The sequence below is a fragment of the Dendronephthya gigantea genome, unplaced genomic scaffold, assembly GCF_004324835.1.
Source record: "Dendronephthya gigantea isolate DGI-Jeju-01 unplaced genomic scaffold, DenGig_1.0 000013F, whole genome shotgun sequence".
In the NCBI taxonomy this organism is placed as follows: Eukaryota; Metazoa; Cnidaria; class Anthozoa; order Malacalcyonacea; family Nephtheidae; genus Dendronephthya; species Dendronephthya gigantea.
In genome coordinates, this window is record NW_021163023.1 from 460,857 (window position 1) to 482,694 (window position 21,838).

The 21,838-nt window shown below is 36.6% G+C and overlaps 1 protein-coding gene across 2 annotated transcripts; it reads right to left on the reverse strand.

The window, feature by feature from the left end:
* Positions 1-228: 228 nt before the first annotated feature.
* On the reverse strand, positions 229-21,818 carry LOC114519234 (lipoxygenase homology domain-containing protein 1-like). Of its 2 annotated transcripts, none has more exons than XM_028539330.1 (29): positions 21,093-21,818; positions 19,702-19,876; positions 18,895-19,003; positions 18,526-18,616; positions 17,848-17,895; positions 15,613-15,778; positions 15,046-15,145; positions 14,272-14,368; positions 13,051-13,222; positions 12,562-12,670; positions 12,367-12,454; positions 12,040-12,087; positions 11,061-11,226; positions 10,589-10,688; positions 9,924-10,020; positions 8,607-8,778; positions 8,181-8,289; positions 7,836-7,926; positions 7,416-7,463; positions 6,791-6,956; positions 5,776-5,872; positions 5,526-5,622; positions 5,060-5,125; positions 4,475-4,625; positions 3,943-4,045; positions 3,375-3,465; positions 1,824-2,252; positions 873-1,079; positions 229-586 (listed from the first exon to the last, which is right to left on the reverse strand). In XM_028539330.1, exons 1-29 carry the CDS (start codon positions 21,142-21,144, stop codon positions 333-335), a joined length of 3,699 nt encoding a protein of 1,232 aa, XP_028395131.1. In that variant the 5' UTR covers positions 21,145-21,818; the 3' UTR covers positions 229-332. The 2 variants fall into 2 exon arrangements, with proteins under 2 accessions (XP_028395131.1, XP_028395130.1); XM_028539329.1 differs by lacking the exon at positions 21,093-21,818 and adding an exon at positions 20,403-20,464.
* Positions 21,819-21,838: the final 20 nt, after the last annotated feature.

Here is a 21,838-nt window from a genome sequence, read left to right on the forward strand (position 1 = left end):
TCCAGAGTTCAGGGCATCAAACTTTATATTACGAAAGTGACAGCCCTGACCAGTTAATTTGCTATTTAATTTGTTTTACATTACCAAAGCTTGAAAGGACATCCTAAATTTCTGATAGCGAAATATTGCAAAATTTTAGGATGCTCCGTCTAACCTTAGTAAAATAAGCTGGGTTTTTATTTTTTAAGGTGAAGATAAACTTTTAAAGTTTTTTTTAAAGACCTTTTAAAAAAATTTGTTTTATTCCACTTGGGATGTGCTTTATTCATAATTTTTAAGTCAGTCTATAGCCTGAGACAAAAAATTCAGTTGTTTTTTAAGTAACTCATTGTTTATCTCTGCCTATCAATGATTTCTATCGTGTTGTCTTCGTCAGCAAAGTGTTGAGAGTCCCAGTTTGGAAAACAGCACCCAACAGGGCAAACGGAACGACATTGCCCCGGGGAGCAGTAAGAGGGGCATCGTACGATTGGCGGGAAACCTGCGGGCACAATGCCGGTTTGTTGCGGGCTGTTACAACAGGCAGGTTGACAGGTGGATGCACAAGACGGCTGTCCACAAGTGGATTGACAATAAACTGGTGAGCCTGCAGAACATATTGATAAACATATTATCAAAACATCGACTTTTACAGGAAGAAAAGCGAAAATTGTCTGTTCTCAATGCATAATGCTTGTCATAGTATTTTAAGGTAGGGGAAACACTAGGGGAGATCTGTGTATCACCTTTTATGCTTATGGCAAAGAAGCCGTCAATGATTTAAAATTTTCTGAACATGAATTCTATTTTATATTCATTATGGCGAACGCAAAGAACTTCATCTTTTGATGTAAGAAAAATTGTAAAATTGTTGAGACTGAAGCATGACCTACCATAATTATTGGGCATGGTTCCTCCGGGAACAGTTTGGGTATTAGGTGTTTGGGTGGAAGAGGTGCCTGGGGTCGCTGGTGGAGCTGGGGTTGATGGTGCACCAGGGCTTGATGGCGCACCTGGGGTCGCTGGTGGAGCTCTAGAAGGGGATTTTCCTGTCGGCGATTTACCAGTGCTCTCGGGTTTTATCACTTTGTTCGTTTTATCTACAAGAAATATTAATGTAGAATACTTCGCCAGTTATCCCCTGAGAAATTCACATTTTCTATCTGAACAAATCACAGGTGAAGTGCCTTTTAGCTAGGTTTTCCAGTTATCAGCGCTAGCAAAAATAGTTGACGCCCATTTGAAAATGAAGCTGATGTCTAATGACGGCTCTGATAGGCTTTGCCTCAGTAAATTTCTTTTGATAAATTCCCGTATTTCTCGCCGAATGGTAGTTATCTATTACTTTGAAATATTCATTTTTCGCTTGAACTTTTCGCACCAAATCACTTATTTCATTTTTATTTAATCCTCGTAGCACTCTGCGATGCACAAGGCCTGAAGGCCATGCGGGTGCAACAGGATCACCTAACTTTAAAGAATGTTTAAAGTAAAATGGAGGACCGTCTTCAATTGTTGTAACTGATAACAGCAAACATAAACATTTGGCTACCAAACTTTAACAGCCCTGCCCAGATAACCAAGAAATTGGAAATAACTTAGATGAATTGCCAACGACGAACTTCAGATTTTGACATTTTGCAACTTCGGGTAATCGGTACCCTAAAACAGGGGCGTACTGGTCTGCATGAAAATTCTTCATGTATTTTTTTTGGCGGGGGGAAGGCATTTATTTCTGTGAGGCTGTAGTCTCCCCCGGTCTTGCCGTTACTGGCCCAATATATATATAGTGCTTTTAGTGATAGAAAAAATTCCTTTGGTAGATATCCTTGACATTGTCTTACCTATGAAATCAATTATCGTGTCAGCTGTATCGCAGGTCGAAGTGAAAGTCAAAGGCACATTTTCCTGTCCTTTTGTAATTGAAATACACTTTCCACTTTTCACTTCCATCAACGAGCCACCGCTGGTAAACTTAAACTGCAACGCATGGGGCGTATTATAGCCAGGACGATATAATGTACAAGGATTATTCAACGTAACGCGATCGCCTGTCGCAGTATTGAGTGGGTCACCATTCTTCATGCCTTGAATACACATGCCACTCGTGAGGTGCTGTATGACTCCATCCGGTTGAAGTTTGAAGAGGTTTTGTAGCCTACTACAAGGTTGTAATAGGACGACATTTGATCCGAGATTCGGGTGCAACTTTGATTCAGTTGGCTGAACGCACGGAGAATATCCTTTGAACTTCATTGATGTCGCAGGATATGCTGGAACATAGACAATGATACGATTAAATTATCCATGACACGAAATTTTATCTCATCATGAATGTTCATGTTCATTGTAAACATAGAATCTCAGTAATTTGCTTTTTTGGAATATATTAAATCTTAATTAAGGGAAGGTTTTTTAGGTCGCGAATTTTGGCGGGAAAACGTTCAAAACAAAAAACTTTTCGGCGTATCAACAGACCTATACTAGTATAGGTCAGTGGGCGTACCTATATTTCCATTCTGTAAAGTTCCTATATCTTAGCTTTAATTATTCTTTAGCTTATGCAGTGAACTAAGTTTTTAACAGCATTTGGTGGTTGCAAAACACCAAGCATCAATTGTTTTCTCAAAATATAATGAGGCTATCAACAATGTTATATATCCATTAAATCGGTGAACGCCATTATGTCAAATAAAAACAAAAATAGTTTCGATTTAAGTGTCATTTTTTGAAATTATTTTTGGATTACATAATAAAGGGGCTAAACATATAAGCCCAGTTACCGAGATTTACTGACATGAAGTAAAATGACTTTGAGGTATTGAAATTAGTAAATAACATGATCCTGGTAGTCGTGTAAACCTCCCAAGAATGAAAACTGAAAAAATCGCGTCCGGTGTGTGTCGGCCTTTATGCTTCGTTAAATCTTGGTAACCGGGCTCATGTGAACTGCCCCTAGGCATACGTTTTTTGTGCTTTTAAGGTTTAAAAACGTTTTATTGTTAGAAATTTTAGCACTAGCATGAAGATAAAAATGAGGTTTTCAGCACATAATATACTCGTGATGAAAACTGGGGCATCATGTTGTTCGAAAGGCGTTTAGCTTAAACGCGATGGATAAGTTCCAAAAGAAAATTATTTATTTGTTGAACAACTGAGCTGAAATATTTCGATGTATGTAAATAGTTTAATTTTCAATGGAAGGACATATTTAATGCATAAGAAATAGTTTCAGTCATTCACAAGATGTATGAGAGTATTTTTAAACTTTGGCTTATCCATCGTTATAAGCTAAACGCCTTTCGAACAACCGGCCCCTGGCTGTTGTTTTAAATATTCCTTCCAATGAGACCGAAATAAAAATTTATATGTTTTCCTAGTAAAGTTCCACTTACAGTCAGTGAGGCTTCTTTCAAGAGCGGTAACTGCTAACCATGAACCCAGGATGAACTCGTAAACTGTCAGATGTTCATGAATGACCAAAACCTTGAATGCAAACGTGAAACGTGACGATGAATGACAGGCAAAATTTTAAAATTCTTTTTGGCACAGTCAGTAAGGCCACGGAAGATCGTTAAGTGGGGAGGGATGCTAACAGAAACGCGTGTCAAGAAAGGGCGCAAATTACTTATGAGGTAAAAAAAAAGTGCACAAGAGCCGTTTTATAATGAATTTTTCGCCCCGCGTCAAGATGAACTACCCATGCACTCAAATTCGTTTAAATAGACGAACTTTTGCGGATCGATAATTCATGTTGATCGATCTGTTTGCTTGTGTTTATACACGAACGAGCTAGAAGACGAACTGTATCTTCGTCTAGACGGATGATCCGCCTCTAGTATAAATCGGGCCAATTATATGTTGACGTTCAAGATTATTAGCTTCTTCTGAAATTGATTGTTTTGACGGCCTGCTAACTTGAATATATAAATCATGAAATGAACAAAGAAATCCAATGAAAACCTTGTTAATGTTCCAGTTTGGAGAGGCAGAAGAAACATCCTGACGAACCCTGATTATTCTTATTGGTCCAACATCTGGTATCTTTACTTGGAAAATTTTGGAACTAAAAGGTGATGTATTTGCACATTGATTTCATAAAAAAATGATTCAGTCATTTCATGGACACAAGGTGATTCCTTACGAGAAAAATTGAATATTAACCCAGGATTGGGATATTTGACTTTTTAGCGACCCCAACATAGAAACAAGGGGGGATTTCGTTAAGCCCTGGGAACCTCGGTTGGGGGGAATTTCGTTTTAGACCAATAAGTGAGTTTGTTTATATTTTCAGTAAACCAATCAGAATGCATAAATTTTGAATTCTTCAAGGTACATTATTTACCGTTTTACATAAAGTACTAAAGATTTAGGCATTCTGATTGGCTTTGCCTAAAAAAATGTAAACAAATATGGCGATCAGTTTAAAACGAAATCCCCCCTTGTTCAACATAGATTCACTGAGATGCGAAAAAATCATCCAAAAATTGCTCACCCCCTCCTTTGAACACGAGTTTCCAAAGTTGAGCTTTTAAGATGAATCTCGGAACTTGTAGCTAGCGCTCCTACGAACGTCATGTAAACCTTGGCTCTTGTACCTGCCTTAGCCACAGAATCGGTGTACGCAATGATACTGTATTCAACACCTAAAAATTTAACAATTAAGCAGCTCTCTCATTCATTGATAAATTGTCTAACAGGAGCAGTGAACTCTCAATAAACACTGGAGCATAACTGGCAGTTTTTCTCTAACTTGGAACTCATTAATTAAGACCGGCTTACACTTGCATTTAGCTGCTTTATTCCCTTTGATTGATGCGAACGAGCAAATAGTTGTTAATGCTGTGATGTGCATGTCTCTTCATAAGAAAATCCATAACTTATCCCCTCGTTCACATCCATCAAAAGAAGAAAATCTCAACGAAAATTGCCAATTGAAGAGGATATATAGTTGAAAATCGAACAGGACTTTATAGTTGAAAAGTAAATTAAAAATCGGTTTTCACACGGGGTTTTCTAATTAAGAACATAAACCAAGATTTCTAACACCGTCCAAGATGCCGGAAGGTACACCACTGACCTGTCTTGGCGGGGGTAGGACTCGGGGGCTGAGGTGTTGGCGGTGCCGTGGGAGCAGGACTTGGTGCTAGAAAACAAAAATTAGAAACGTAAGAAATCACAAAGGTCTGCTATGGTATGGAATAAGTAATGCTAAACAATCCGTACGATAACGCTGATCAAAATTTCCCGCATGAAGGCTGAAACTCACAGGGTGGAAATAGGCCAATGTGGAAATTGTGCTAGTGAAACAGGGCCTTTACCAGTCGAGATTTTATTTAATAATTAGTACGAAATTAGCAGTATGGATCACGTATAAGTCTAAAAGTCCTCCCTGTTACTCAAAAAAGCAAAAGTTCCCCAGGAAGCTTGAAATCAGTACACTGGTTGTTCAATTTTAAAAAGTTGCTGAAAAGTTGCCGAGCACAATCTGCAGAGCCTTGTTGGAAATGCAGGGTGCAAAATGAGCAAAAATGGTAATTATTTACCGATTGTCACTTTAAAGACGAAATATTCATTCCTGTGGTTGATCCATTTCTTGGCAGGGAATACATATTTCTCTCCGTCATAAGTGACGACGGTGATCTGGAACAGATATAAGCCTTATAAAAAAAGCTTAGATTATAGGTTTAAGTCATATTTGGATAATATCATCCAATTACGTCGGCGAACCGCACGAAAAACCAACCATTTCTGTTAAAATTTAAATGCTAAAGCTAAGTGAAATTCGAAACTCACCTCTTCTAAATACCAATCATTCCCTTTTTCCCTTATAACTGCAATTCTACTCAGCGTAGTCAGGTCCTCTTCATCTTCGATGGTGAATTGGTTTATTCTAAATACAGCATTAGGAATATCAGTATAATTACCAGGGGATAATTCTGGCATCTGATTGGTTGAGCGACCTGGGACTATTACGCAATAATCACCTAAACGGATTTTTCTAAATGGCGGCGAGTTTTGTCAAAGTGACACAATAAGAAAAAAGTTAGTTTAAAGAAAATCAGAACTTGAAGCACAAAAGGGAAGAACAGATTGGCTTTAAATTATTCTGAAGAAAGAAAATTACGTCGTAGAACGCTCCCTGTATTAAAAATCTTGACTTAATCTCGGTTTCTTATTCAGCGAAATTCACTTTGCCGTCGGCGAATAATTGTTAAATATGGTAGTTCTATTTAACAATTAGACAACGAGTCGGAGTTGTCTATGAGCGAATAGTCAACGAAGGCGAAGCCTGAGTTGACTATTCGCTCATAAACAACGAAGGCGAGTTGTCTAATTGTTTTAGTATACACCCTGTACTTAGATATATTAATTTCGAGAAAATTATCGATACACCGCAATTACACCGAAAAATAATTCAATTTTATACGGTCGCGCGAGCGAAATTTTCCTAAGCGTGCACCATCACGAATAGACAATGGTTGAGTAGCCAATCAGAATGTAGGATTTGTAATAGACAATAATCGGGTGTATACTAATATGTAATGTTAGTTCTTTCTCAATGACAGGTCCACTGGACTGACCTATTTCCAAATCTTCTCTATAACACCTTTTTATTTGTCGTTATATTCTCAGTTTTTAAATTACTTTTTAAATATATGGTCTTTATATACGGTCCATATATACGGTATCTATAAATCAACATATCACGCAAACTGATTGGTCCATAGCCAAAATGTAAACAAGCGCTCTGATTGGCCTAAAATGAAATTCCTCCTTGTTTCAACAATAACAAATCGAGCAAACTCACGATGCGCGTGAAATGACGTCACCAGCCACTGCTCCAGTGAGTTGTGTTGGAGTAATAGCCTTAGGTTGTTTCGTTTTCCTCGACAAACCAAATATCTTGATATACACTTTGGAATTTGTCTCCGCATATTTCACATCACCAGTTTTAACTATAACAGTGTACTTCACTAGAAACAAATAGGCACAAGTCTTTAGTTCACAAGAAAACAACAATTCTTGAAAAAAAAAACGAGAACTGGCAGGAAGATGGTGGCGTAGCTAGCATGACAGTTTATTTTGTCCTGCTATGCTGATATGTTGGTGTTCATTGGCTGTGTAAACAATGAATTCCAAAAAAACGAATAATTATGTTAATAACTTTTGCAGCAGAAAAAAAGAGTCAGGCTGGCTACGTCACTGCAGGAAGAAAGCATTTTTTAATTATTCAGTACAATTATATAGCCTTTTATAACCCCCCCCCCCTAAAGGCGTACAGGCAGGGGCGCACATTAGGGGGGGGGGGTGTGGGAGGGTGTCATATGAAGGTATGCTCTTATGTCATATGAAGCTATGCTCTTACGTCATATGAAGCTATGTTCTTACGTCATATGAAGCTATGCTCTTACGTCATATAAAGCTATACCTACCTTTCGTTATAGTGACAGTTTCCACTGGACGAATGTATGTACTTGGTCCTGAAGAGGATAAAGATGCCATAGTATAGATTAGGTAGGATAAAATACGAGTTACTGATATTATATATAAATGTTTTAAATTGCCGCTATTTTGGTTGACTATACAATAGCCAAAAAATAAACAAAAAGAAAGTAAAACAACTCGGTTTGTTACTCTTGAAGCGCGGAAGAGAATTTCGTAAAGCCAAACCAGGATGGCGCCTAATGACAGATTATGAAGTCATATGCAAACAATTGATAGAGATCAGGACGGAAATGAGATTAATAATAGAGATGGTCTAGGGTCTTGTAAATAGTTTCTTGTATAAGTTCATATCGAGCGAGAGTTAGAGCAGGTGTTCAAAAAGATTCAAATCGCAATATCGCACTTACTTGAAGTAATAGAATAGCTTACGCCCGTTTTCTTCAACCAAAAATTACCAATAAATTCATATTTTTCTCCTCTTCCTGCCACAATTGTAATCTAAATACGCCCCGGAAGTTAATAAAATATCAGTATTTAGGCTTTTCATTCATATCGCACGTTGGTCATATTAGGCAAATTTTCTCCTAGCACAGAGGGCTCAGTTTCCCAGCGGTCGTCGCATCAAAAATTAAAACCTTTTCGTTTTACGCACTACTCTCAATTTTATGTAAGTTGTCCTCTGACAATATGAGCCTGCACGAGTGGGAGAAATTTAGCCAATTTCATTCAAGGTAAAGTGGAGAAATACATACTCTCTTTAACAGCCACGGTACTCCAAATGAGAATCCTGACATTGTAATTTCAATTTGGTCTATATTAATCAGGTCGTTTGTTGCTCGAAGATTCTTGAAAGTATCAGTTCTAAAATAATGTAATTTTAGAATATTCATCAATATAAAAGCAGTAACTCAAGTTGTCAATTCAAATTGAGTTTACATCTGCCAAGCAGAGCGTAACCAGTTGGTGGACGGTGGATGATGATAGTTGGTTAGTTTAATTCACTTCTGATGGATGTTTTAAAGTCTGTTGACTTGCAATGTATATGGCCAGCAAATCAATTAAAGCCAGTGCAGTACTGCTTTATCAATAACAGACTACATTTCACACGTCAGAAGTGAATTGGGTCAGACAAAAATTGGATGGTGTGAAGAGAATTATGATTATTTTTTGCTACTTACTTTCCCATTTCGAACTTGTTCACATGATTTTCACTTTTTTCCAATTTTAATCGGTTGGTAGCAGCACGCAATCCTGACTTTCTTAACATTCCATAGAGCGTGATATCAACGTTACAGTCTGTGCCCGCTCCAAGTGACGTACCAGTCTCGACAACAACTGTGTACTGAGTGTCTTATATGAGAACAAAACGTTATTAAAACTAACTTTAGTAAATCAGATTTTGAATAAGTTTCTACTATTTGCATTTAAGGATGTAGCTGTTTCACTGGTTTGATAATGAATAAGGATACGTTCACATGGGACCGGACGAATTTGGAACCGTCCTCGAATTTTTCACACAGTAAAAATGGATGAAAATTTGGCCGGTTCTTCGTGTGAACACACGAGGAAACGTCCTAAATTCGTCCCTAATTCGTCCTGTCCCTTGTGAATGTAGCCTATAATGTATAAATAAACTTAGGTAAAAGGTAAACATGCAGACATTTTGTTTTGCTAATCCAAATGTTTCAAGCTTGAAATTTGCACATTTAATGTTCTTTTTGATCGATTTGAGACGCATATCGTACGCACGCATTGCGTATTTCATTCATTTTAAAGTCATTACAGTTCCACCCGACGCTTCAGTTTGATACAGTTTTACATATTTTTGTCAGACCATTGATCAAGCCTTAAAATGAATAACTTCTTAGACTGCTTGATATTGGAAAAATAATCCAAAACTAGATTCGTAATATTTAAACGTAAACAAACTGAGTGGTGAACGCAAATGGTAATGTCGTGTTTCTTCCCAAGTTGGGTTTTGTCGTAATATTTGAGAACAAAACATTGTTATTCAGGGCCAGATTATTTTTTTCACAATTTTTGAAGGCCCTGTTACAAAGTTACAACTTTTCATGCATGCAACTTGTCTCACAATGTCCTTGCAAGAGTAAGACAAGTTACATCAAGTGTTAAACACATGAGAACTGACTCCTGCCTCGCGCAGCCTGTCTTGCAACAGCACTGCGAAACAAGTTGTATGAAAAATTGCACCGTGTAACAGGCTTTCATGAAATAAGTGTTTATTTCGGTATTTGTGTGATCAGGAATCATCAATGATTAATGACAGGCCTTGGGAAGTTTCAACTATGCGTCGGCGTTTTGCTCGACACATAAGATCTACTTCGACCTGATCAATTCCTGATGTCACAACTTGCCTCATCCAATATTAGTTCCCTGTCAATATATGTTCTCATTATGGTTGACCAGTGACCGCAATTTACAAAATAAAAGTTGAAACTCAAGGCACAAAATCTGAGGAAATAATAATCACTCACAAGTGATGACTTTGAACAAGAAGTATTGATTTACGACGTTGATCCATGACTTGGCGGAAAATACATATCTCTCTCCATTTTGAGTAATGACCGTTATCTGGAACGTATAGGAAAAAACAGTTATGCAATGAAAGAACACAAAATCATACCAATATCTCAAAGCAAACACTTTATTTGTCAAAATTTTGTTGGTTTTGTTGTCTTTGTTGGTTTCAAACTTTCCCGCGGCTCGGCCTTCGACGCTAAACTCAATATATAACTGGATGATCGACTCCCCCCGCCAGATGAAATAAAACAAGCTCAGCAACGATGGCATTTGAGAATTCTCAAACTAAAATCTATTTGTTTGCATAAAACTCTAAATGACGGTTCTCATAGCCACCATATTTGAGCATTCAACGGGTTGACCTTTTTCACGAGAAGTACATTTTAAAACTAGAAAATGGGCGAAGATTTAAATGTATCCACGACTGCATTGCTGGATGTATTCCATGGGTTTATGGTAAAATTTGACTTCAAGAAAATTTATCATGAGGAATCTAGCTATTTTCTCGCTTTCTTTCCACTTGTTGAGATCGCACAGCCCAAAGTCGAAACACGGCTCCTCCTATTCGTATTTCCAGTGCTTGTGAATGATCTGAAGTATGCTTATCTTTGAAACTCACTTCTTCTAAATACCAATCATTCCCTGTGTTATCTCTCAAAACTTCGATTTCACTGAGGGTTGTCAGGTCCTCTTCATCTTCAATGGTGAATGTGTTCACTCTAAAATGTACAAACGCCTCGTGATTAGCCTCGTGAAAAGAAATTAATCCTTATAACCCAAAAAATTTAAAAAGCAAATTCCGAATAAACAGGACATCCTGAAGGTCACAATTTGAATGAAACAGGTCACAGGTTGAGACTGTAAATTTTCGACTTTATTTCAAAGTTATCTTCAGGCAGAATGAAGATGACTTTGAAATAAAGTCGAAATTGATTAATTCTGTGTGAAGATGACTTTGAAATAAAATCGAAAATTTAACCGTTTCAACCTTTGTCTTGTTTGATTCATATTTTGACTCTCAAGATTTCCTGTTTAAACGGAATTTGTTTTTTTTCACTTCAATCCTTGTAGCATTAATACGAAAGACTCACGATCCTCGTAAGAAAGCATCACCAACAACTGCTCCAGTTAGTTGTGTTGGAGTGATAGACTTAGGTTGTTTCGTTTCCTTCGACAAACCATACATCTTGATATACACTTTAGAATTTGTTCCCGCACGCTGCATATTGCCAGTTCTCACTATCACAGTGTACTTCGCTAGAGACAAACAGATGCATCGGGTATATGAAGCATAGTTTAAACAACGTTTCATGTTTTTCATGTCATAAAACCTGAATCCTATTGTGATGTTCGCCTTTAAGTTCGTTTTCCACATGGCGAAATTATTCGCGCGACGCGAAGCGATATCTAAAATCCGGTGATATAATTGATTCGCCGCGAAAAAGTAGAAACTCTTTCTCATTTTTATCTGTTCGCGCGAATAAACTCGCCTAGTGGAAAACGGGCTTTAGGCCCTAGTTTCGCCGTCTTTTGGCGCTAGGACGCGAAAATTAGGCATGAGAGGACGGGCAGGAAAAAACTAATTTTGGTTTCTATAAATTTTCGCAAAAGCGGCAAAATTGGCAAGGTCAATTATTGAACTCAATTTATTATGTTATATTTATTTATTATATACGAACAGTCGAGTGGTATCATTTGCTTTCATTTAATGGCACCCATGCTTTAAGGAAAGTCTACTCAGAGATATGGGAGTAATATATCCGTGACAATTTCCAATACATGAAAAGTAATACACTTTTTGTACACTTTAACAACGGGGAATTTCGCTTTAAACTAATCGGCACTGTTGTTTAAATGTTTTAGGCAAAGCCAATCAGAATGCCTATATTTTTAATACTTCATGTAAAATGGTGAATAATTTTACTTTTTACCGGAAGTAGTCAAAATTTATGCATTCTGATTGGGTTACAGAAAATGTAAAAGAACTTGCTGATTGGTCTAAAACGAAATTCCCCCTTGTTATACACATTACAAAAAGCGTCGTATGATTTATGTCACGCACCAACCTACCTTTTGGTACAGTGACAGGCGCCAGTGGGAGAACGTTTGTACTCGGAACTAAAGATGAGAAACCACCGTCATATAGATTAGGATAGGTGAAAATACTAGTTATACATATGGATACCAGGGGCCGGCTGTTCAAAAGGTGGATAAAGTTATAACCACTGGATGTTGACTTTTTCAACCGTCGTAAAGAAGCTCAGAAAAATAAACGATAAAGTTACTTATAAAAAAATATTTTAACTTCAAAATTGTGAAGTTTAATCTTGGCCACATGGCGGGGAGTTTTTGGCCAGCATAAATTCCCCCTAACTAACCCTCAAAAAACGCACTCACCAGAAAAAATGAGATAGTTCATGTCCGTCTTCAACCAAAAATCACCAATAAATTCATATTTTTCTCCTTTTCCAGTCATAACTGTAACCTGAATGCGTACCAAATGTAATTTAATGAAAGAAAACAAAAATTGGGTGCATTTTTTTAACGCTAGACTAACTCAAATGGATAAATTTAAAATGGAGGAATAATCACCTTTTTTAACTGCCACTCTGGTCCAAGTGAGAACCCTGACGTTCTAACTTCAATTTTGTTAATATTAATTAAGTCTTTGGGATCTTGAAGATTTTTGAAAGTGTCAGTTCTAAAATATTGGAATTATATTTATCCACTTCATTTATAATAGGTGGGACTATTTTAAACGAATCAATCAGCAACTGGTCTATCAATTCAAACCGAGTTACCATTTGTCAAGCAGAATACAAGAGGACTAACCGAGGGGGGGGGGGGGGTTGTCACTTACTGAAAATTGACAAATTATCTGGGAAATGGTAATCAGTGTCATTTTAAGTAAAAATAAAGTAAGGTAAAGTATTTTGTCTCCTACAACAAAGCTGATTTCCTCAAAGAGGGGTTTCAGAGAGACTCGTGCAGACAAGTGAAGATGGTGGTTACGGTGGTGCATGTATCACTCTGTGAACGTGTGACTCGAGTCAGTCCCCAAAGATTTCCTTCAAAACTTACTTTCCCATTTCGAACTTGTTCGCATGATTTTCACTCTTTTCTAATTTCAATCGGTTGGTAGCAGCATTTAATCCTGTCTTTCTTAACATTCCATAGAGCGTGATCTCAACGTTACAGTCTGTGCCCGCTCCAGCTGACGTACCAGTCTCGACAATAACTGTATACTGGGTGTCTTATAAATAAACAGAATAAACTTAAAGGTAATGTACAGTTGGGTTTGCTCACTAACAACGCAGGTCCCGTAAATTTGAAAATTGTTCAAAATCTCGCTTGCATGTTTAATTTCCGCGATATTTCTAGAAACGAACTCACTGTATAAGCACTAAGCAATGCCAATTTAAGTCCCAGAAAAAAGTACTCCGGTTTGATTCATAATAGCTTCTAAACTAGCTAAGTAAGCTATTAAACTGAAATAACTTTCACTAGATAGAGGGAAGACTAACTTAGATTTTGATATATGACAGTTGTATTTTACTTAAAAATTTACGGAGATATCAATGTTCAAAATTGGTAGCATATTTCTGGATGTGTCTAAATTATGCAAAAAACGCCGTATCAAATATTAATCAAGCTTTTCTCAACTGAAACATGCACTATTAGCAGTAAATAAATGACACTTGACAAATTGTTTATTATGAAACGAAGTATTATTATTTAATGTGGAAAATAATACAGCCTTTTTGCAATTACACATATAACAGTATCAGCGCTATTGTTTTCGTTACGTTTTGTTCAAAAAATGTTGGATGTCCCTGGGGAGTTGCATGTTGTGCCTTATGGAATTATGGTTTGAATGTGTTTTATTTTGAGTTTATCTTTAATATGCCAAGATTAAGTAAAGATCAAAGAGTATGGGTGTGTTTATTTACTGCTAATAGTGCATGTTTCAGTTGAGAAAAGCTTGATTAATATTTGATACGGCGTTTTTTTGCATAATTTAGACACATCCAGAAATATGCTACCAATTTTGAACATTGATATCTCCGTAAATTTTTAAGTAAAATACAACAGTCATATATCAAAATCTAAGTTAGTCTTCCCTCTATCTAGTGAAAGTTATTTCAGTTTAATAAATTAGCTAGTTTAGAAGCTATTATGAATCAAACCGGAGTACTTTTTTCTGGGACACCCGGTATTTTAAGCAAACCGTGATTGGGCAGAATATTCTCTAGTGCTTAATGTTGACCAACGATCTCAGAAGCAGAAATAATAATCACTTACAGGTTGTCACGTCAAACATGAAATATTGATTTACGTTTGTGATCCATCTATTGGCTGGAAATACAAATTCTTCCCCATTTTGGGTAGTGACAGAAATCTGAAAGGCATGAGAGAGAGGTTCATATGATTTTATATATCACCTAATTAATATAATGTCTTTTAATTGGTTGTTTTTGATCACGTGGCATTAAATAAAAATTTACATTTTACCGACCGTAGTTCTAGCCGTGCAAATAGTTCTTTCCATTGCACTGTTACTTTCACTAAATTATTAATATTAATTATTATTATTATTTCTTATTTTTTCACTTTTATTATTAAGTAGATCTTTTTTGGTGTCATATAAAACATTCCATCTTTCACCTCATGAAAATATTCTTACCGCATTGCACTCATATCCATTCATTATTAGTATATGACTGTACGTGATTAGTTGAAGAAAGATCGTGTTTGGATAACATTATCCAAAAACAAGCAGTTTCGGTCAACATTTTGAAAAGAACTTTTAAAAGCTTTATTTGATATAAGAAACACCAATCATATTTTCGAATTGAACTCATTGTACGCGAGATTAGTTGTGATGTTTGGATAGCGTTTGGATACCCAAAATACACACTTTGTAGTCAAAATTTTCAATGTTTCAATCTTTTACTTTATACAATAAATATGTTCATCAGAAGGTGACTAGCTAATTTTAATCCAACCACGTTGTGCAAACACGTATTTCTTAAATACTTGTGAGTGATGCGAAGTATGCTTATTTTTTAAACTCACGTCTTCTAAATACCAATCATCTCCTCTGCTATCTCTCACAACTCCGATCTTACTCAGGGTTGTCAGGTCCTCTTCATCTTCAATAGTGAATGTGTTTACCCTGAAATTTACCATAAAAAACAATGTTAGTTCTAAGACTCTCAATCCCTAATTCTTACTCTAATCCTAATCCAAAGTCTAATCCTAACCGACATTAACCCTAACTCGAATCCCGACAAATCTACACCATGAAATAACAGAGAAAGTTCGATTTAAGCCCTCAGTCTTGCTTTGAAATTAACAGGTTTCCAAACGGGTAGTGTCGCAGCTCCTCGCAAGAATGCTTTTATTGGCTGAACTTTACAATACATTTCTGTTTCAACCAATAGCATAGCTTCGTTCTTTAGAAAGCATAGAAAAGCATTATCCAATTGGACGAAAGCTTCCGAGAGCTGCGACATGTCCCTTCCAAACATCATTCAGTTATGCAATCTGATTGGACTTTGACCAAAATGTAAACAAGCAATCTGATTAGCCTGAACCGGAATTCCTCCTTGTTGCAGCTATAAGAAAGTTAACCAAACTCACGATGCGCGTGAAATAACATCACCAGCAACTGCTCCTGTGAGTTGTGTTGGAGTGATAGCCTTAGGCTGTTTCGTTTTCCTCGACAGACCATATATCTTGATATACACTTTAGAATTTGTGTCGGCGTACTTCATAACACCAGTTTTCACTTTAACAGTGTATGTCACTAGAAAGCAAGGAGATAAAAGCCTTACACATCGTGCATATGAGGCATAATTTTAACAACGTATCGTGGCATAGATCCGAAACTTATCCACAGGTCAGACCCTCAATTTTTCCTATCCGGCTAATGCCCACAAGTCCCCGTTTTTAGTGTTTTATTGAGCAAATCACGCGATAGCTCCAGGGGCGGGGAATGCATTCCAAATTATCTAAAATGATGGGAAAGGACTGGAACTGTTGTCAACCCATTTCTCGGTTGAAACAACTTAATATCCTCGGTCTGTTAACCTGGGCCTTCAGTCAGTGCAATAGACCTTTCTCCAGTTTTAACTTTCAAGCGCGCAATGCGTGACGGTAGTTGATTATCAAGGTCAATTTAAGTTGTGATTTATGGCTAAAATATAAGCGAAGGATCACCTAGATGACGAGATAAGATTAACAAGCGGGATCTCGAGCACAATCGCTGTCCATACTTTACTGGGTGCGATTACTTTGAGCATTTTGATTTTATATTCCTTTCCTAGGTGATATCCCTATATTGTTTTAGATTAAAGTATTGAACTCTCGGAATCTGTTATTACTTTGGTTAGTTTTTGGCTGGTTGAGGGCGAAAAATGCTTTTGAAATGGCCTTAACAACAGGTTTATGGCTAAAAACACATAAAAACAAAAATAAAATAAATAAAAACAAGTTTTTGCGGTTCCTACTTTTGATGTATGTTATTTATTAACCATTGCAAAAGCTGCGATTTGATTGGTCCATTTCCCAAGCTCCCAGCACATGTTGCTACAGCGAAATTCGCCTGCGAATATTATGTGATTTCTTTGTATTTCTTGAAGACTTATTGCCCTTTTTTTGAAACTTCGTTTGTTGAATTATCTTTTTTAAATAATTTGGGACGAAATAATGGGAAATCTGCAGAACAGGAAAAGAAAAAAGAAGAGAATTCCACCGTCAAGGAGAGCTAAGAAATTGAAATTCAAAGATGGCGGTGAACAAGTAGAACAACCATGTGAAAACCCCGGGCCTTCTCCATTCAGTCCTTTGCCTCCTCTGGCTCCTCAGATGAAACTTAGGGATTCACAAAGCGAATTTAGTGAAACCTCTTGCCACAGTGACTCTGTTAAAGAAGGTACTATTTTTATGGATTTGGAAATACTTTTTGGTGCATTTGGTGAACTATTGAAATGCCCTGACTGTGGCAGTCAAACAAGATCCCATGTTGACATGAAAAAGAAGAATGGTTTCTCGCATTATATCGTTCTACAATGCGATAATCCCGAATGTGACTGGAAGCATTGCTTTCATACATCACAAAAGAATGGGCGATCATATAATGTCAACACAAAAGCAGTCTTGGCCTTTAAGGAAATTGGTCATGGACACAGTGCCATGAAGACATTTGCTAAAGTCATGAACATGCCACCACCACCAACCATACATAACTTCATGAAAATCCAAAATAAGGTACAAATATAGAATACCCTGTGCATTATGTTAAAGACCTGTTGGAGGATCGATTTTAGAGAATAGAATTGCCCTGTTCTTTCAAAATTGCCCTATTCTTGTTCTTTGGAGGTCCAATTCACACATTAAGAAATATAAAACAAGGTACATTTATCTAGACTATATGGCATTCACTGTTAAGAGTTGGGTTGGCAGGGTATTCTATAATTGCTCTGGTTGAGTGGTTGTTTCACCAAAATTTGTCAAAGGAAACATGAAAATTGTGTTTTAAGAACAACTAGCAAATATCTCTGGTATTTACGTACATTCACTTATTTTTTTAATAAATTGTAGTCAAGGAAGGAATATCTGTGAATGTGCTGATGATTATGCCTAAGATTAACTTTACCCAATCGTTGCAATAGAATAAAGTCAATAAACAGTTATTGTTCCAGTTTCTATTGAGTTCACTGGTAAGAAAAAAGTTGAAGAAAAGAAGAAAAGCAGCTATTTTTTAAAAAAGGTGTATTGAGAGGCATGGGTGAAATATCCCCCATGATAATTTCCTATAAACCAAAAGTTGCTTACTACACAAAGTGTCATATATGATGTGATTCTCACACCTACCTTTCCATATGGTGACAGGTGCCACTGGTTGAATGTTTTTACTAGGGGCTAATGAGGGAGAGAAAAACACCATGGTAAGGATTAGGATTGAGTGAGATTCGAGTCATAGGTGGTTTACAATTGCAACCATCTCGGATGAACAGGCACCGACCAAGAAGCTTAATTGGGTGGGTGCATATTCATATATTCAAGTTTAAAAGAGGCTATCAAAAGAAATCAATCGGGTATAAGAAGAAAATAAATATGCACCCCCCAATTAAGCTTCTACATGAAGTTTCAAAACATGTGAACAATTTTTTTGTGGCTGTATTTTAATAGCCAATAAAACAAAGAAACAAAGACATAAAAAACTTTTTTTTTGCTTACTTTGTAATCAACTTAAAAAGCACAAAAAAGTTTGTAAAATTAACCTAGAGATTTTGATGTCCAATGCATGAAGGGATAGCTTCAGGCAAAAATATTGATTAAATATGGAAGATGGAATATATTTAAGATGGAATAGAAAATTGAGGCAAATATGCTATGTTGTAAAAAGATTATCTGAGTCATCTCCAAATTAAACTCATTATTTACTCAGTGAGTGTTTGATATAAGTTTACTTTGTGGGAAAGCTGGAATAATAGTACAAAATGATTCATCATAAAGTCTCTTTCCACAATTTCAGAATATCGCACTCACCTGAAAAAAAGAGATAGCTTGCATCCGTTTTCTTCAACCAATTATTAATAGCAAACTCGTATTTTTCTCCTTTTCCAGTCATAATTGTAACCTAAAGATGTCCCAATATATTTATATTTCGTATATTTAGAGAAAAATTTCACAATCATCACAAACATTTCACTACCATCACAAACATTTCACAAACATTTCACTACCATCACAAACACTTCACTACCATCACAAACATTTCACAAACATTTCACTACCATCACAAACACTTCACTACCATCACAAACACTTCACTACCATCACAAACACTTTATTTTCTTTAAAACACTTCTCATCATTATTACAACATTCATTCCAAAATTATGGAGAATTAACTACCTTTTTCAACTGCCACTCTGGTCCAAGTGAGAACCCTGACGTTCTAACTTCAATTTTGTTAATATTAATCAAGTCTTTGGGATCTTGAAGACCGATGAAAGTATCAGTTCTATTAAAAATAAAATTATTTTTATCAATTCATTGCCCGGTGTAATTTTCAGAAAATCTTTGCTCACATCTGTTAAGTAGAATAACAATAGCATAACCACGGGGTGGTTGGTGGTTGGTATTTGGACTTTGTAGGTGCTGAAATTTAAGGGCTCGCGGAGAGTGTTGAGCCGCGTTTACACTACGTGGTTTGACAAGGCCTAGACCTAGGTGTGAACGTTGTTTATCTGGCCTAGACCAAGCCTGGACCTGGTCTAGGCCACAAAATCCAGGCCAACAGAAGAAGGTGGGCCCAGTGGGCCAGGACCTGATCAGGTTGATCTGGAGCACGATTTTAGGGATGTGAATGGATTTTACCTAGTCCTGGTCTATTTTTTTTGTCTTGTAGTTCCATTTTGGCGTGTTTGGTGTCTTGTTCAAGACTTAAGAGAGTGAGGGCTAAATCAAAGATAGACTTTCCCCGCGTGGAATTTTTTTTTATTTTCTGTGTTTAAGGAACAGGGGTATCTTGATAAAGTCGGCCGGGAAATATCTGCCAGTTGCCTACGATGTTTAAAGCTCTTTTACTATTGAAGTGGATGACGAAAATATGACCCCCCCCCGCTCTCACCCGCGCCCCACTCCTCCCTTCTCCGCTGCCCATGAAGATGGAAAATTTTCTTAGAAAATGCGATCAAAAACATTGTTTTTGTAACCTACTTTCCCTTTTCGAATTTGTTTCTATGATTTTGACTCTTTTCCAATTTCAATTGGCTGGTAGCTGCATGGTTTCCCGTCATTCTTAATAATCCATAGAGTGTGATTTCAACTGTACAGTCTGTGCCCGCTCCAGGTGACGTGCCAGTTTCGACAATAATTGTGTACTGGACTGCCTCTGAAAACACATAAGACTTATCACGTTAACGCAAATAGTAACAACTCTTATTTAGAGGATGCTAGAAAGTGTAACAATAAACATAGAATAAAAATTATTCCGAATTATGAGTGCAGATTCGAAATAATAATTATACAGTTTCAATTAACAGTTGTAACTTTAAAGTCGGTTTTCCACAAGGCGGAATTTTTCGATCGAAAGAAATTTTTCGCTCGATTTTCTTTTCCAATTGTGACCGGTGAAGGGAACCGTTAGCACAAATTTATTTTGGGATCACTTTCGCTGGGAGCTTAAATTCTGCGTTCGGAGTTTACATATAGTGCTTAAATTCTGAAACAAAAACAATTAAACCTGCCACAAACATAAACCCTCAAACTAACCAAAAAAAGAAGTGACGGAAAAACTGCCTAGACGTGTCTTAATATGCACTCATTATTCGGAATAACTTTCATTCCATATTTGCTAAAATTATCGGCTGAAAAGTATTTTGTAAAAATAAACGATAACTGAATTTTGACCGACGTACGAAGAAAATTTTGCACCACAGCTATCATTTCATTCATTTGTCCCTCCAAACAGTCCATAGATGCTTTGCGGTTCGCGACTAGACCCAGTACCCTGCTCGATTAGGAAATGGCTAATTGTTGGGCTGTCCACGATGTTATTCATGGGAATAGGGATTTTATTGTCACTCGAGATATTGTCACTCCCTTCATATATTTAAATTAAACAAAGGCAAACAAACATTTCCACGTTTGACCACAAGAAGATCATAATCTGACTTTGCCATCTGGGACTCTTCCCCAACGAAGTTTACTAACTTTTGCTTTTCGAGAGAACTTACTCAGTGCCGTGGAAATTTTGTTTTCTTGCTTATTTTAAAACTGTCTATACCATGTTTACATAAGGTTTTTTTGGTGGCTATTAAAATAAAACGATGAAAATATTATCTGCCTACATGTTTTAAAAAGTTGACGAAGATGGCACTTGCCAATCTGTATATATATAGATCAGAAACCTGCCCATGTAATTCCAACGAATGGTCAACTTGTCATCTTAGTGAATACGGTAATATACAATGGCAATGCTAAATTAATTTAGCGCGTAAACAAAGAAAAGGAAACAGAGCAATTACAAACAAATGTCAGACATTCAAAATATTTCATTAACTGTAAACAAAGCTAGGGGCTTGAGTCAAACCCTAATTGAAACTTACCTGAAAATGCCACCAACAAAATTAGCCAAATTAAAGAGAATATTTGAGTCATGCTTGTTCGTTGTTTTTGAATATGTCAATTTAGAACATTGTTGAGTTATATTTTCTAAAAAAGATATTAACACAAGCCTTGCAGTCGCAGTCACAAGACAGGTGGGTTACTGGTAAAAAATAAACAAAGTCAAAGTTGTTTGTCAAAGTTCATGGTTTTAACCGTAGCATATTATATCAGAAAACTCGACGGAATAACAGCAAAGAAAACTCGAGGAATTAATCATTTAGATCCCGTATTTGTCCGACAGACACTAACAGTACTGTTAGTATTGTTAACAATGTTGTTAAACCTTCAATGTTGTTGCAACGGTATTGATGGTTTAATAACTATTGCTAACAATGCTGTTAACAGGATGCAAATGCTGTTTTAAATAAACTTATATCAATGATTTGACACTTGTGGTCGAGGTAAAGTGGTATATCAGAGATTTAAAATTGTGGCCAGTTTTGTTCGATCCAGTGGTGTTAACGCACGTTAAAAAAAAGGCCCCCGGCATCAGAGACTAGTGTCCTATTCGTAGAGTTTACGCAAAGATTGAAAAAGGAGGATTATGATGTATTGAGAAAAACATGATTACTGACAAACAGGGGCCGTTTGTATTAAGCCCGTTTAGCTTAAACGGTGGTTAAGTTCAAAATAGAAAGCATGTTTATCGTTTTATTCAAGAAGAAAACTAAATGTTTTTAACCTT